Source organism: Mixophyes fleayi, chromosome 1 (assembly GCF_038048845.1).
Source record: "Mixophyes fleayi isolate aMixFle1 chromosome 1, aMixFle1.hap1, whole genome shotgun sequence".
NCBI classification, from domain to species: Eukaryota; Metazoa; Chordata; class Amphibia; order Anura; family Limnodynastidae; genus Mixophyes; species Mixophyes fleayi.
The window spans coordinates 242,668,059-242,681,447 of record NC_134402.1 but is presented as its reverse complement, the minus strand read 5'-3'; the positions used below and the strand labels follow the sequence as shown (position 1 = coordinate 242,681,447).

At 38.1% G+C, this 13,389-nt stretch overlaps 2 protein-coding genes across 3 annotated transcripts in view; both read left to right on the top strand.

The window, feature by feature from the left end:
• Positions 1–13,389, top strand: part of PIP5K1B (phosphatidylinositol-4-phosphate 5-kinase type 1 beta) — a 252,655-nt gene that overhangs the window by 136,183 nt on the left and 103,083 nt on the right. The gene's annotated exons all lie outside the window — the stretch shown is intronic.
• On the top strand, positions 522–6,000 carry FXN (frataxin). Its single transcript, XM_075190289.1, has 3 exons — positions 522–710; positions 3,749–3,846; positions 4,595–6,000. Exons 1-3 carry the CDS (start codon positions 522–524, stop codon positions 4,734–4,736), a joined length of 429 nt encoding a protein of 142 aa, XP_075046390.1. The 3' UTR covers positions 4,737–6,000.

Below are 13,389 nucleotides of genomic sequence, written 5' to 3'. Positions count from 1 at the left end.
TTTCTCCTAACCATCCAAGAACAGTTTGGTGATGAACAATGCCTTTTCCAGCATGATGGAGCACCTTGCCTAAAGGCAAAAGTGATATCTAAGTGGCTTGGGGATCAAAACATCAAAATTTTTTGTCCATGACCAGGAAACTCCCCAGACCTTAATCCCATTGAGAACTTGTGGTCAATCCTCAAGAGGCGGGTGGACAAACAAAAACCCACAAATTCTGATAAACTCCAAGCATTGATTAGGCAAGAATGGGCAGCCATCAGTCAGTATGTGGCCCAGAAGTTAATTGACCGCATACCAGGGCGAATTGAAGAGGTCTTCAAAAAGAAGGGTCAACACTGCAAATATTCACTCTTTGCATGAACTTAATCTAATTGTCAATTAAAGCCTTTGACACTTATGAAATGCTTGTAATTTTACGTCAGTATATCATAGCAACATCTGACATAAAGGTTTAAAAAACACTGAAGCAGCAAACTTTGTGAAAACCAATATTTGTGTCATTCTCAAAACCTTTGGCCATGACTGTACATGCTGCAAGCTCCATATTGCTTGTTTCCTATACTAAATATTGGTTTCTTACTTATAGTACTTTAGATGAAACAACCTATGAGAGATTGGCGGCAGATACATTGTATTCCCTTGCTGAGTTCTTTGAGGATCTGTCTGATCAGCCATTTGCACCACCTGATTACGATGTCTCTTTTGGGGTATGTCTCTCTCTATGTTTTTTGATTATTTACTTCCTCAATTTCCTGCTTAGGGCATTAAATCTATCAAACAAAATTCATATTGTAGCATTATAGATGAATCCCTCACGCTTTTTTAGATTCACTTTTCTTGAGGTCGCTTAGACAGCATTTTCATTATATCTAGGGAGAAAACAAATGTAGCATTCTGAAGAACTCAGCAGAACAGTGGGTCATCATGCCTAGACAGTAGCCTGACAGTGTGAACAGTGCCATATTTGTAATTGTGTTAAATTGTTCAACCAGTTTCTATCTGCCCAAATTACATGAAAACTGACAAAGCAAGAAATTAATTGCACAAATATGGTCTGCTATGGAATTCAAAGCTTCCAATTACACATTTGCTCTAGTTGTTGATTTTTGTACTTCGATAACATCAATAATTGTTTTGTATAGTGTGGAATGAGCATTTTGCTGGAAAAGAATACCTTTTCTTTTTGTAGGCAGTGTACAGTATTAACAGCATACTGTAATCACATCATTCACCACTAGGAGCTGCTGTAGCCTTACAAGTAGTTATGGAAGCTGCACTATGACTAAAATTGTGTAAAACTTGCATATAAATTGAAATGTATGTATATTTTTGAAGAGTGCATGCTTTTAATAGACACATTTGCACAAAATTAGAGCTTTTTTTATTTATAGGTAGAATAAATGTCTTCCTTGGTTTGACACCTTTTTTTTATTGTAATCTAAAAAACGAACCTTTTAAATATTAAATTGGACAGTTCATTTTTGCATCATAAATGGAAACCTAATCACATACACAATTTTACACTTGCAATACATTTCTTTTGCGCACTTTTAGAAAACATGTTCAATATAATTCCATAGGTATTTATGTAATGGAACGGAAGGAACTCAGAGCGTATTGATTCATTTTACACCTCGGTCACCCACAGGCATTTGAAAACTATATTATTCCAAAAAAAAGCAGTGTTTGTTGTGAGCCCCTGTCATATTGACACATTATAGTGATGGGAAGACCCTCATGTAGTTACACTTTCTAATGAATGTTTTAACTGTAAAGACACTGCATGCAGCATCATCCAAGCTGAAACAGAGTGTTTCAGAGGAAAGAGCATCACTCTAATGTCTTACAACAAGAGTCACAGTAAAAGAAGGAACTGTTTCTCCTTTCTGGAATAAGGCATCTGTGACTGCCATGTTACACCACTCCTAGACTGCAGGGTGTGCCTTTTGAGTAGAGCTAAGAAAAGCTGTAATAACAGTGATATATATATATATAGACTGTATGTGTTTTTTTATGTTTGTTTTGGGATTGGGGAAACTACATTGCTTTAGGCTAGAGACACATGGGAGCTTTGATTACTCGCGTATTTTGACCCCAGAGAATAGAACACTTATACACTCTATATGCCAATCATCAGTGTGTTCCCTATGGATAAAACATATGGGTGCTCAAAGCTGTCATGTGTCACTAGCCTTAACAAAAATGGCTGAAATATTGATACCAAGAGACCTGTTTTAAATTGTATTGACTGTTTGCGGCTTTGGACAATTGACTGTGCCTCCTGTGATCTAACCTAGAATGAATTGTAATTTTACTAGGCAGGGACAGTACAGCCAGTATTGTCCCTTTTCTTTTTATATATAAGCATTTTGAGTCATAGAACAGAAGAACAGTATTAAGTTAATTATTGTTATTATCCTTGGCTGAGCTTGTCCATGGTAAAATAGATTTTGAACAGAGAGGACATTGTATTACTAAATTATAAATCTGTGGCCAATGTCTTATTTCCTTCCGTGTACTCCGCCATATGAGATGTAGCCATTAATTATTATCGTCATGCTTTATAATGCTTTGTGTGTATTCAGCAGGGGTGTCCCTTTTTATGACACTGCAGCTCTATTGTATCCATCACTGTTTAGTTCTGTATTTCATAATATTTGTAAATAATGCAAGAAAACCCATCATTGGACATTAATCTGTGTTTCAAAACAGGTGCTTGTTTGAGCTAAGCTAAATAGTAAACCCAAAATAACAGAGGCGTTTAATCTATCCGGCATGCTAGCTTCCATTTGCTGACAGATGCCATCTTAAATATCTGCTTAGGAGGGTGGCTCTTTTATAAATGATCACATTGTGGCAATCAAGAGTCTAAGGGGCGTATTCAATTGTTCCTCCGGCCGCCGGAAAAACGAGCGCGTTAAAACTATTACCGTTTATACGGTAATTACTCGCTGAAATTCAGCGACTAGATTACCGTATGAACGGTATTTACGTGCAATATTACCGTATAAACGGTAATAGTTTTAACACGCTCGTTTTTCCAGCGGCCGGAGGAACAATTGAATACGCCCCTAAGTGTCAGGTTTGAGTCTGACAGTAATGTTTTCCTTTTCAGCGTGTTGATTTACAAACTGATGTGACTTGCAAGTATCACAATTTGTATTGATATTCCCCAAGAGGTTTGGTCACTGAGTAATTGCTCCCCAAAGTGTTCTCCCCAGAAAATTTTGCCAGCCGGGTGGCAAAGTTAAGAAGTAGCCGGGTGAGGGCAGTGTAATACTTTGCAATAATAATGAAAAATGTTGGAGGGTATTGCCCATACCTGTTGGACAGTGGTCTAACACACACATGGCTGGCTGTAGTGTCTGTTATAATAAGAGAAACAATGGTTTATTCCATTATAATAGGACTGTGTTGGGCTCCATCAGCTGGGTGACAAGTAAAAACACCCGGGTGCAGCACCCGGGAAATAGGTGCTGGGGAGAATTGTCATCATAGCAAAACAATTAGTATCTGCAAATATTGTGTATTTTTCATTGAAAGAGATTTCTGTGTTTTATATTTTCTCCTATCACGTTTAAAATATGTCCTCAGAAAATGGAAAATGTTTTTAACAGCTTTAGTAAATGATTATTGTAAAAAAAAACTACTGTTCGGGTTACTATGCAGACTGCATTACTGATAATTGTTGGTGGGGTAAACTCTGTTTTTCTAATATATTTTCTCATTTTGCTGCTACTACCAGAATGGGGTTCTTACAGTGAAATTTGGCGGTGACATTGGGACATATGTGATCAATAAACAGACACCAAACAGACAGATCTGGCTGTCATCGCCCACCAGGTATGTAGAAAGCCACACATCTACCCCTAGATAGATGGGTTATGTAGCAGGTTATGTTACGTTTCAGGTCTTTGTAGAATTCACATAGTTGTGACTGCTTGGATGGCATGAGGATAAGAGCTGTTTCTTTATGTATTGCCCGATTATTATCCTTACTACTACTACTACTAATGTGCTACAGAAAAAGATGAAAATCTGCATAAAAATGTTATGCAAAACAAACACAGGAGACATGGCATTAGAGCAGATAGCTAAATAGAACATTTCTAGAATGGTAATAAATTAAAGCATTGCAGTTAAGCGTCCTTTATAAATGTGCTGCAAATGTGCATTGAAAAGACGCCTGTGAACAGCTAATGTTCCAGCACACTGGATCCAATTACATCTTTATATTACTGGGAACATAAATAAACATAGAAAAGTGTATTCATCATTAAGGTCCTACATGACCTTAGGAAGCTCACATTTTTTTTTTCTTGGCTCCTCTCTTTACACATTTCATTCTTGCCTTCCAGATCTACATGTAGCCCATCCATTCTCTGTCATGTTTCTGTTCATGTTCCCACTAAGGTGTGACACACACACAAGCAGTGAGCCCAGTGCACACAGATAAAGGCAGAGAGCACATAGTTCACGCTCACATTTTGTGCTGACTTTTTTTTTCTGCTGTTGCACTGGCAATCAGTTGCCCTTTGATTACTTTGTAAAGAAAAAAAATCACTTTGACTAAACTATTTTCTTTTTTTAGTGGACCAAAGCGATATGACTGGACTGGAAAATCATGGGTTTATTCACACGATGGAGTAGCTCTTCATCAACTTTTAGAACAAGAACTTTCCCTTGCATTGAATAATTCAATAGACCTATCTACCTTATTGTTTTCAGGATAACAGGCATCTTGGACGCTTCCTTGTACTATGAAGTGCAGTTATAACTCCTGTTACTAATGACGATTTCATTTTTTAGTTTGCTCTTCTGTGACCTGTGATGTTAGCAATGAGCTAATACATGTACATACTTGGCAGAGGGATCAACACATAAAATGTAAAGACTGTGTAAAAAGTCGTTGCCTGCTCAAGTCTTTTGAGAAGATGGATGTAACTTCAGTTCTCTAAACCATCTTGTTTGAGATTATGTCTCCAAGCATTGATTCACTGCCGTCAATTTCATTGACTCACATGTTAGAGATCATCAGGACATTTTATTCTGGCCTGCAAAGGAAGTCTCTGTGGCACTGGAAAAAGTTGACCACTGGGTATATAAGATCATGCTAGCCAGCTGGCTTCCACTATAGAAGGGGCCTGTTATGGAGGTTAAAGTAGATGTTTCTCCCTGACTAGGATATGCAGAAACCAAACTTTAAAATTATTTGTTTACATTGAGGCGCAATCAATTTATCTATTGATTTTATCCATTGTGACATGTACTATTCCAGTCTGTACAATTTATTCTTAAAATCTGTCCAAAAAGACTAATTGTTATCAAAGTGAAAAGCTTTTATTCCGGTGATTACTTGTGCAATCGGCCTTTCTGTTATTTTAATGTGAGTATACTCTAGATTGCTGCCTCACCTTCTAGCAGGCTTGTGAACACCTCTGGGTATATTTACTAAACTGTGGGTTTGAAAAAGTGGAGATGTTGCCTATAGCAACCAATCAGATTCTAGCTGTCATTTATTTAGTACATTCTACAAAATGACAGCTAGAATCTGATTGGTTGCTATAGGCAATATCTCCACTTTTTAAAACCCGCAGTTTAGTAAATCTAGCTGGGATACTAAACTCTACTGTATGTACAATATAGATGTGTATTTACCTTCCTCTGTACCAACAATAACTGGATTTCTTCTGTGTTTAAAGATTGGGGGACCTACCCGCAAGGCTACATATCATGCCCAGTATATTGAATAAAACAATGTAAAAAGAATAGAAGGTGTTTAGAAAGACACTGAATATCCAAATGCCTGCATGCTCAACTTCTAATCTATCCGCATTTTTTTTTACTGCTTATCAACTGTTTGACTTTTTATCCTATCAAACATCATACTCTGATCATTATACTTTTTTGAACTTACATAAACTTGGTGCATTCTCCCGCATCAATTGCGAGTCTACATTTCAATACAGTTGTGACTATGAGGACTTCTACACTTGATTTCTGATTTATTTGTCTTTTATTTATGAAATTACTTGGGAAGTAGTATTTCATTTGTCAATTATCTCAATCTATATATCATCAAAATAGCAAAACTCAAATCCCACAATATATATAATGGCTGATTATTGGTTGCTGACTAAGGACAAAATAGAATAACAAAGTAAATCATGTCAGTTATTTTACATAAGACTTCATTTAAAAGGCTGCCAGTCACTCACATTCATACACATTTGCATTGGCCCTGAGTGAGGCATAGTAGAGTATCCTCTCACCACCCTACATCTAGCAGCTTATTAAACATGACAGCTGTCAGTAAAGGGATGGCAAACACAGCAAGTTGGACAAGTGTAGTTGGATATAAACACTTTGTTTCAGAATGTATTACTTTGCTCAGTAATACACATGATGTATATCTCTGCAGAGGTTTACTTTGTAAGTTACCCTTTGATAAACCAGTGAAAGTCCACTATAAATATTCTGAAGCTCAGTTCTCATAAAACCCCTTTCAACTAATGGATAGAAGCACAGGTCTGTTACTAATTGTAATTCAGTACTTGACCTTGCTCTGAATGATTCTGCATATTGCACCCTTATAAAGTAAACCAATAACTTGTTATTGCAGCATATCTATTAAATAGCTGGAAAATACCAAGTTGTATGTTATTCTATATTGCAGGGTAGTTACAAAAATATTGTTTGAAGGTTATTTTATTATATACAGTGTTAAACAGAAATGGTTTGCTGTGCCTACAAATGTGTGACTGAGCCTTTAATATATGTTCACATATTAAAGAAACTAATTTCACAGTGAAGGGAAAATCAATCTCAGAAATAATTTATCTTCTAATAAAATCCACACTTAACCTATAAATTATTTTGTTTTTCAATACTGCTGAATGTATGCAGTACATATTATGTGGAATTCTTTCTTTTCATTTATATTCTATTACTTGCAATACATTACAAAAGTGAAGACATGTTAAAGACTAAGTTTTGCTATATATTATGCAGAAAAAGCAGAAAGAGAAACATTAAATGGGGTAAGAAGGTAAGTGGTTAGGTAATATTGAAGGTAAAAGTGGTAAAAATGGAGTCTACATATAGAATCCATCGGGTATATTTATTAAACTGCGAGTTTGAACAAGTGGAGATGTTGCCTATAGCAACCAATCAGATTCTAGCTGTCATTTTGTAGAGTGTACTAAATAAATGATACCTAGAATCTGTTTGCTGTAGGCAACATCTCCACTTTTTTCAAACCCGCTGTTTAGTAAATTTACCCCCCTGTGTGCTGTAGGATGTGCGTAAACATTTTCCTAGTATGTAAGATGAAAATGAAATGCAATGACTACAAAATGATAATGGAGGATATGGAATGGTCTTTTATTAAGATCTCAATTTAGTCAATTAGCAGATTTCAGTGTGTGTGTAATTACATCTTTACTTTATACTGTCTCATGCACCTCAAGCCATGGGTATCAAGTGGTTGTACAGTTCAGCAAGCTACTTCCAGCTGTCAGTATACCTTGACGAGCATAGTATTGTTTCCACCAGCAATCCAAGAGTACAAGTCCAGGGAACTTCCAGGAATGATTGAATTCACAAAGTTACCTTGACACTTTTAGTTGCTACCTGAAATTTATTATGGTGCATCAGTAGAAAACAAAGTCTTTAGAGATCCTGGCTAATTTTAACCATACAGATCTGAAGAAGGGTTCAATCTTTTGGCTCTCGCAAAACATTAAGGGCCTGATATGTGTTCAGATGTAAGTCTCTTTGCGTACCGTATCTTGAGCAAAACAGCTGTGCTCATACTCAGAAACTGAACGTACACCAATGAACACAATTACATGCAATTCATGTCTGAGCGCAAATGACACTTAGGACTGCCTATAACTTGGAAGGCGGAACTTGCTGGACAAATGTAGGCAATGTACAGTAAGGGCGAGCCAACCCAGATGCGGCCGATTCAAGTCCTGTGTTTCTTGGAAGTATGTTTTTTTTTTTAGTATTATCATTTGCACCAGCTATACGGCAGGTGTAAGTGCCGACTAATGATGACTATCATGGCATCGTCTTTATATTAAATACTACATGTATGCGTGCCAGTGAAACATTTGTATGCAAGTAAGAGAGAATATAAAACCACCTTGTTTGTACAGTACACGTTAATAACATCCTTATTTATGCACTTAATGGAAAAAAAAAGTGAAAACACTCATTTTTTTTTTTTAGGAATGGACAGCACGGCAGCTAAATGGTTAGCACCTCTGCCTCACAGCACTGGAGTCATGAGTTCAATTCCCAAACAGGGCCTTATGTCCCGTTCCTCCCCCCCCCTGGTATTTGCTTGGGTTTTATGAGAGTACTCCGTTTTCCAACTACACGCCAAAAACATACTGGTGGGTGAATTGGCTGCTAAAATTAACACTAGTCTGTGTGTGTTTGTGTTAGGGAAGTTAGACTGTAATGGGGCATGGACTGATGTGAATGACAAATATTCTCTAAAGCACTGCAAAATTGGTGGCATTATATAAATAAATTGTGGTGATTATTAATGATTTTAGTATGAGTTATCTTATAAATATATTTTTTTGCATGCAGTTTGATAGGACCTTATGTTGCACATATGCATGTGTGTATACTGTGTTCTGTCTGTTAACATACGGCAGAGCATACTTACACACACATTCAAATTGAAACATATCTTAAGATCAGCTTGTATTTGAATACAGTCGGAAATATGTTCAAGTCCCATGCTTGTTTTAAACGCAAGATGTGTGCATTAATCAGGCCCTAAGTTCCTCAAAAATCATTACAATCAAAGAGTAGAATTATAAAAAAAACCTCTTGGAGTATGTCACATCCAGCAGTCACCTGAGCCTACGTAATGTGTGTGACAAAGGGTTAATCATAACAAATCCACCTGGTTTGTAAGAATGCTTAAAATCCCCCTTTAATTATTTCTCACATTCACTATTCACTGCCAGCACAAAGATTTAATTACAAAGCTAATACTTTGCAGACTTATATTCCACTCTGATTAAACCTAATCAATGAAAATGTGTCCCAAGACGTATCTACTGTGTTTAGGAATTTCGTGATGTAGAAGTCTAATTGCTACTGAGAACAGTATTTACAAAATTAAAAACCTCCTGCCATAGAGGTTGGATCACTGGACAGTTCCAGAAGATATTACATATGCCAACAAAATTTGGTTGGTTGGTCCACATTTCATGCAATCTATCAAGGGTAAGGTAAAGAGTTTTTTTAATAACTATCTAGTACATGAATCCCTTAAGCAACAGACAGAACATTATTAAGTAGAGTTTATGTGACAAAAAATTCCACAATGCTCAGGGTATAAAAAATATATAATAAAATGTCATACAGTAAAGTTGTAAAACCGTTCTTAAAAAAGTAAAGGAATAACAACAGAAAACTAACACTCGGGTATATGCATGTAATGTGTGGCGAGAGACTGGATAGTACTTCAGTAGACAATTGATTTCCTTACATCTTATAATAAATAACAGTTTTTCATGGTTTTTAAAAAAAATTATTTCTGCGATTCCACATCCATATGGCAAACACCTTCACTGTTATGAGATAACCAATCAGCATTGACTTGCTCACTGCCCTTCTGAAGCTGTACAGGGAATTAGGGCTGTTTGGTTCCCCAATTAAGTAATTTTTCCTTCTTGTAACTTGTAATTGATGTGCACTTTGGTTCAAACCCATAGCTCTGAACTCGGTCCAGGTCTCAAACCAGTGCCTCCAATGCTGATCTTATCATATTGCCATATTTTGTCTTTTGAGGCAGAAGCTTTCTGCTTGGGTATACAAGTGAAATTTTTGGTTTACAGATATCCTGCATCCACCGATACATAACCAGTATTCTCAGATTTAGGCCTTTTTTTGGGGGGGAAACTTTAACCTTGGATTTCTACAACTTGGGGCTCTCTGCACCCAAATTGGTAGGTTCGGTGACCCTGTTTTATCAATTACCAATTCAATGGGCTGCCCTGTGAGTGGCAAATAGTTTATAGGGGGATATTCTATGTCTCTATGCCAGTTATTGTACCTGCTTTCCCTTTGAGACTCAGTGAGAGACATATATACAGGACATTTCAGTGTCTTAAAGCTAGTGTCTGAATCGTGTGTCGGCTGCACTGCTACGCCTCTGTTTCAACAGTTGGCAACAATTGCAGGAGATTGCATTGTGAAGCGTGCACATACCTATCTCTATCTGTGGGAGAATCAACCTGAATCAGAAGAACAGTTACCTCGGCTCCTTAACATGCTCAGAAGGGTTATATACCTCCATAGTTACTAAGTGGAAATTTACATTCTACCCTCTATTTGCTATAGTGGTTAGATAGCACTAGCTGGAACTCATTCCTGTTAAATATGTATATTTATCATTTTATGAACCACCTTCTGTAAGGTCATAGCTGTAACACTCTTATTCAGCACTGAAGTTTTGGACACTGCCTCTTGAAGCTGCTGGAAATCATGACACAACACCCTTCCCACACCACCTTCTGTATGTAAAGGGTTAAGTTTCTGGTCACCCCCCTGTAAATCCCATATCTATCCCTAATGATCTCTTCTCTAGGGGTTTAGCTGAGAAAGCACCTTTAACCCTTCTAGGCTCTTTTATGTGGGAACCCACTACCTCTGGCTCAGAGGAATTCACACTCAACCTCTGTCCTACCTCCCAGTTAGACAGTTCTCTAACATTCTTACACCCTACACCTTCCACTCTTTCTGTTGTATGCACAGGGTTCAGGATGGGGTCACACCCCTGTGGGCTTTTCACTTTTAACACTACCTGAGTCTCCTATTTGGGACTACCTGAGAGGCCACCCTCCTCCCCCTTAAATCCACTTATGTGGGGACCCCCTAGTTCTGGCATAGAGGCACACACATTCAGCTTCTGTCCTCCCAGGTAAACTGTTTCCAGAAATTGTAGCACACTACTTCTGTCACACTCTCGGTTGTTTATACAGGGTTAAAGCTGGGATCACATCCCTGTGAACCTTTCACATTTAATACTACCTGAATCATCTGTTTGGGACTACCAGGGAATACCCTCCTCCCCCTTCAACTAATTTACATGGGACCACATCTTATCTCCTACAGACAATGTGGTTTACCAAATGAGTTCACACTTCCCTGTTAGACCATGGTATATGGGGAAGAACAATTAGTTTTTAACACTGCAGAATTAACAACATAATCACCTGAAACATATTGAAAAAGCATTCTACCTAAATCAGTGTTTGCAGGAATATTGTTCGATACCCTTACTTCTTGCAGTCTCCTCCCTGTACCCCAACCTGGGCATGGGTACTGCATGGTGGATCCTTCTCACCTCTTGCACAAAAATAGCCTGCCCTGGGAAGTATGTGAACCCTCAAATTCTGTATGCACAAAGGTTACATCAGCCCCTGTGTCTCTTAATTCCAGTTGCCTTGTCACCCACAGTGAACAAATACAGTGAACACATTCTCGTTTTCTTGGGTTCAGCAACACACAGCACAGCTTAAGGAAGGTTTCCCTACAATAGGGGTGTAGGTGTCTTCTTCTCTGTAGGTGTCTTCTTCTCTTCATTGTACTGATGTGCTCCAGCTGGTTGCAAACAGAACACCGGCGAGTATCTCCCAAAACTGGCTTTGCATCCACCCTCCCAGAAAAGGAAGAAGAAACATCAGGTGATGGCCCTGGCACCAAGTGCAGTGTGTGACAAAGGAGGCTCTACCAACTGCACCAGGCATATTCATTGTCACAGACTGGCAGATGGCTTACAATTTGGGGCCCAGCAAGGGCAGGAGCAGGCTGGAAGCTCTTAGCCTGGGGCACACACAAAAAAGTAACTTAAGTGTCTACTGCCAATAACAAAAATACTCACAATTAATTTATATACTTATTTCATACACAGTGCATACTTTTATTCCAAATATAATTGTGCCCTAACTTCCTCCAGATACCACGTAATGAATCCAAAACAAAAATTTACCATCCATATCCAATCCAAAACAAGACAACACAAATTAATGCTACATGCATATTTGTATTCAATGATATTTTGCACTGCACACCGCCTCAAAAAATTACTATTCAGTAGCAATTTTACCACTCACAATTTCCTCACCCACATAATTCAGTTCTTGAGTAAATATACATATTTACTCATGCAAAAAGGAAGGTGATTCAGGTGCTATTTGAGTATTGCAATAAAGACAACAAAAAATGATGTAAGATATGTTCTAATCCTAGTGCATTCTGGGTGACAACTGTCCTTAAAACACCTTTAGGTTTTTCTGGTGTAGAAATCTGCAGAGAAGTGAACCTATAGGGTCTCGGGTAGATTTGGACGCATTTTAAGGAAATAATAAAATCGTCCGAATAATTGATGCAATTATGTGTGTATGCTGAACTGCACATATCTGAAGATGTGTGTGATTCTGGGTACTATGTTACATATATTTGCTGCATGAAGATTTGTTTTATTCATATCAAACCCTAAATTGTGTCCTTCTATTAAGTTGTTGCCATGAAGCGGTAGAGATGGCAGTCATCATCAAGTTGATGGTGATGACTTACATTTTAAGGTATGGAAAAAATGTCATGGCCTCCCCCCCTTCCCCCTCCAAAAACTGCCTGGGCTGGTTGTGGCAACCAACACTAAGCTTTCACAGGCTGGGCTGGTCACACTATAACAGGGAACCCTGGGCTGGGGTCCCTCTGTAATAATGTGACACAGCCCAGCCTGCAGAAATAAATGCAGCCCCATGTTGAAGGCACTAGAGCTCTTCACCACTCCTGTATCAAATGGTTGGGGGGTAATAACCATTAAATGGTAGAAACCAGCATTTCTGTATGTGCCACTCTTGGTCCCAGCAAGCCCAGGCTGCCATAACCTGCTTGATTATGCTGGCGCTTGTAAAACTAGAAGCGCTAACATACCCGTGGCTGCCAGAGCATGCTGGCACTTGTAGAACTAGAAGTGCTAACATACCCGTGGCTGCCAGAGCATGCTGGCACTTGTAGAACTAGAAGTGCTAACATACCCATGGGTGCCAGAGCATGCTGGCACTTGTAGAACTGCCACATACAGAAATACATTTTCTTTTAAAAAAGCAAACTTTCTTTTATCAATTTTTGATCATCTTCTTTCTTCCAGCTTTCATTCTATAAGAATAAAAAAAATAAAAAATATAGATACCTCATATTGCTAGATATAGAGTGGTTTGCTGTGATTTGTTATAATGTAGCCGTAAGTCCACATTGACACAATGTAGTTCTGTGATACATTTTGTCCACGTGTACAGGTCTGACTCAGTCACAATTTATTGAAAATACTTTGCAAATACCGCCCCT

What these genes read in the sequence shown, in the direction of transcription:
- FXN (XM_075190289.1), top strand. Translation starts at nt 522, where the DNA reads ATGACTGTACATGCTGCAAGCTCCATATTGCTTGTTTCCTATACTAAA. An exon ending in ATTACGATGTCTCTTTTGGG is followed by an intron (nt 711 to 3,748) that starts GTATGTCTCTCT and finishes TGCTACTACCAG; the next exon opens with AATGGGGTTCTTACAGTGAA. An exon ending in TGGCTGTCATCGCCCACCAG is followed by an intron (nt 3,847 to 4,594) that starts GTATGTAGAAAG and finishes TTCTTTTTTTAG; the next exon opens with TGGACCAAAGCGATATGACT.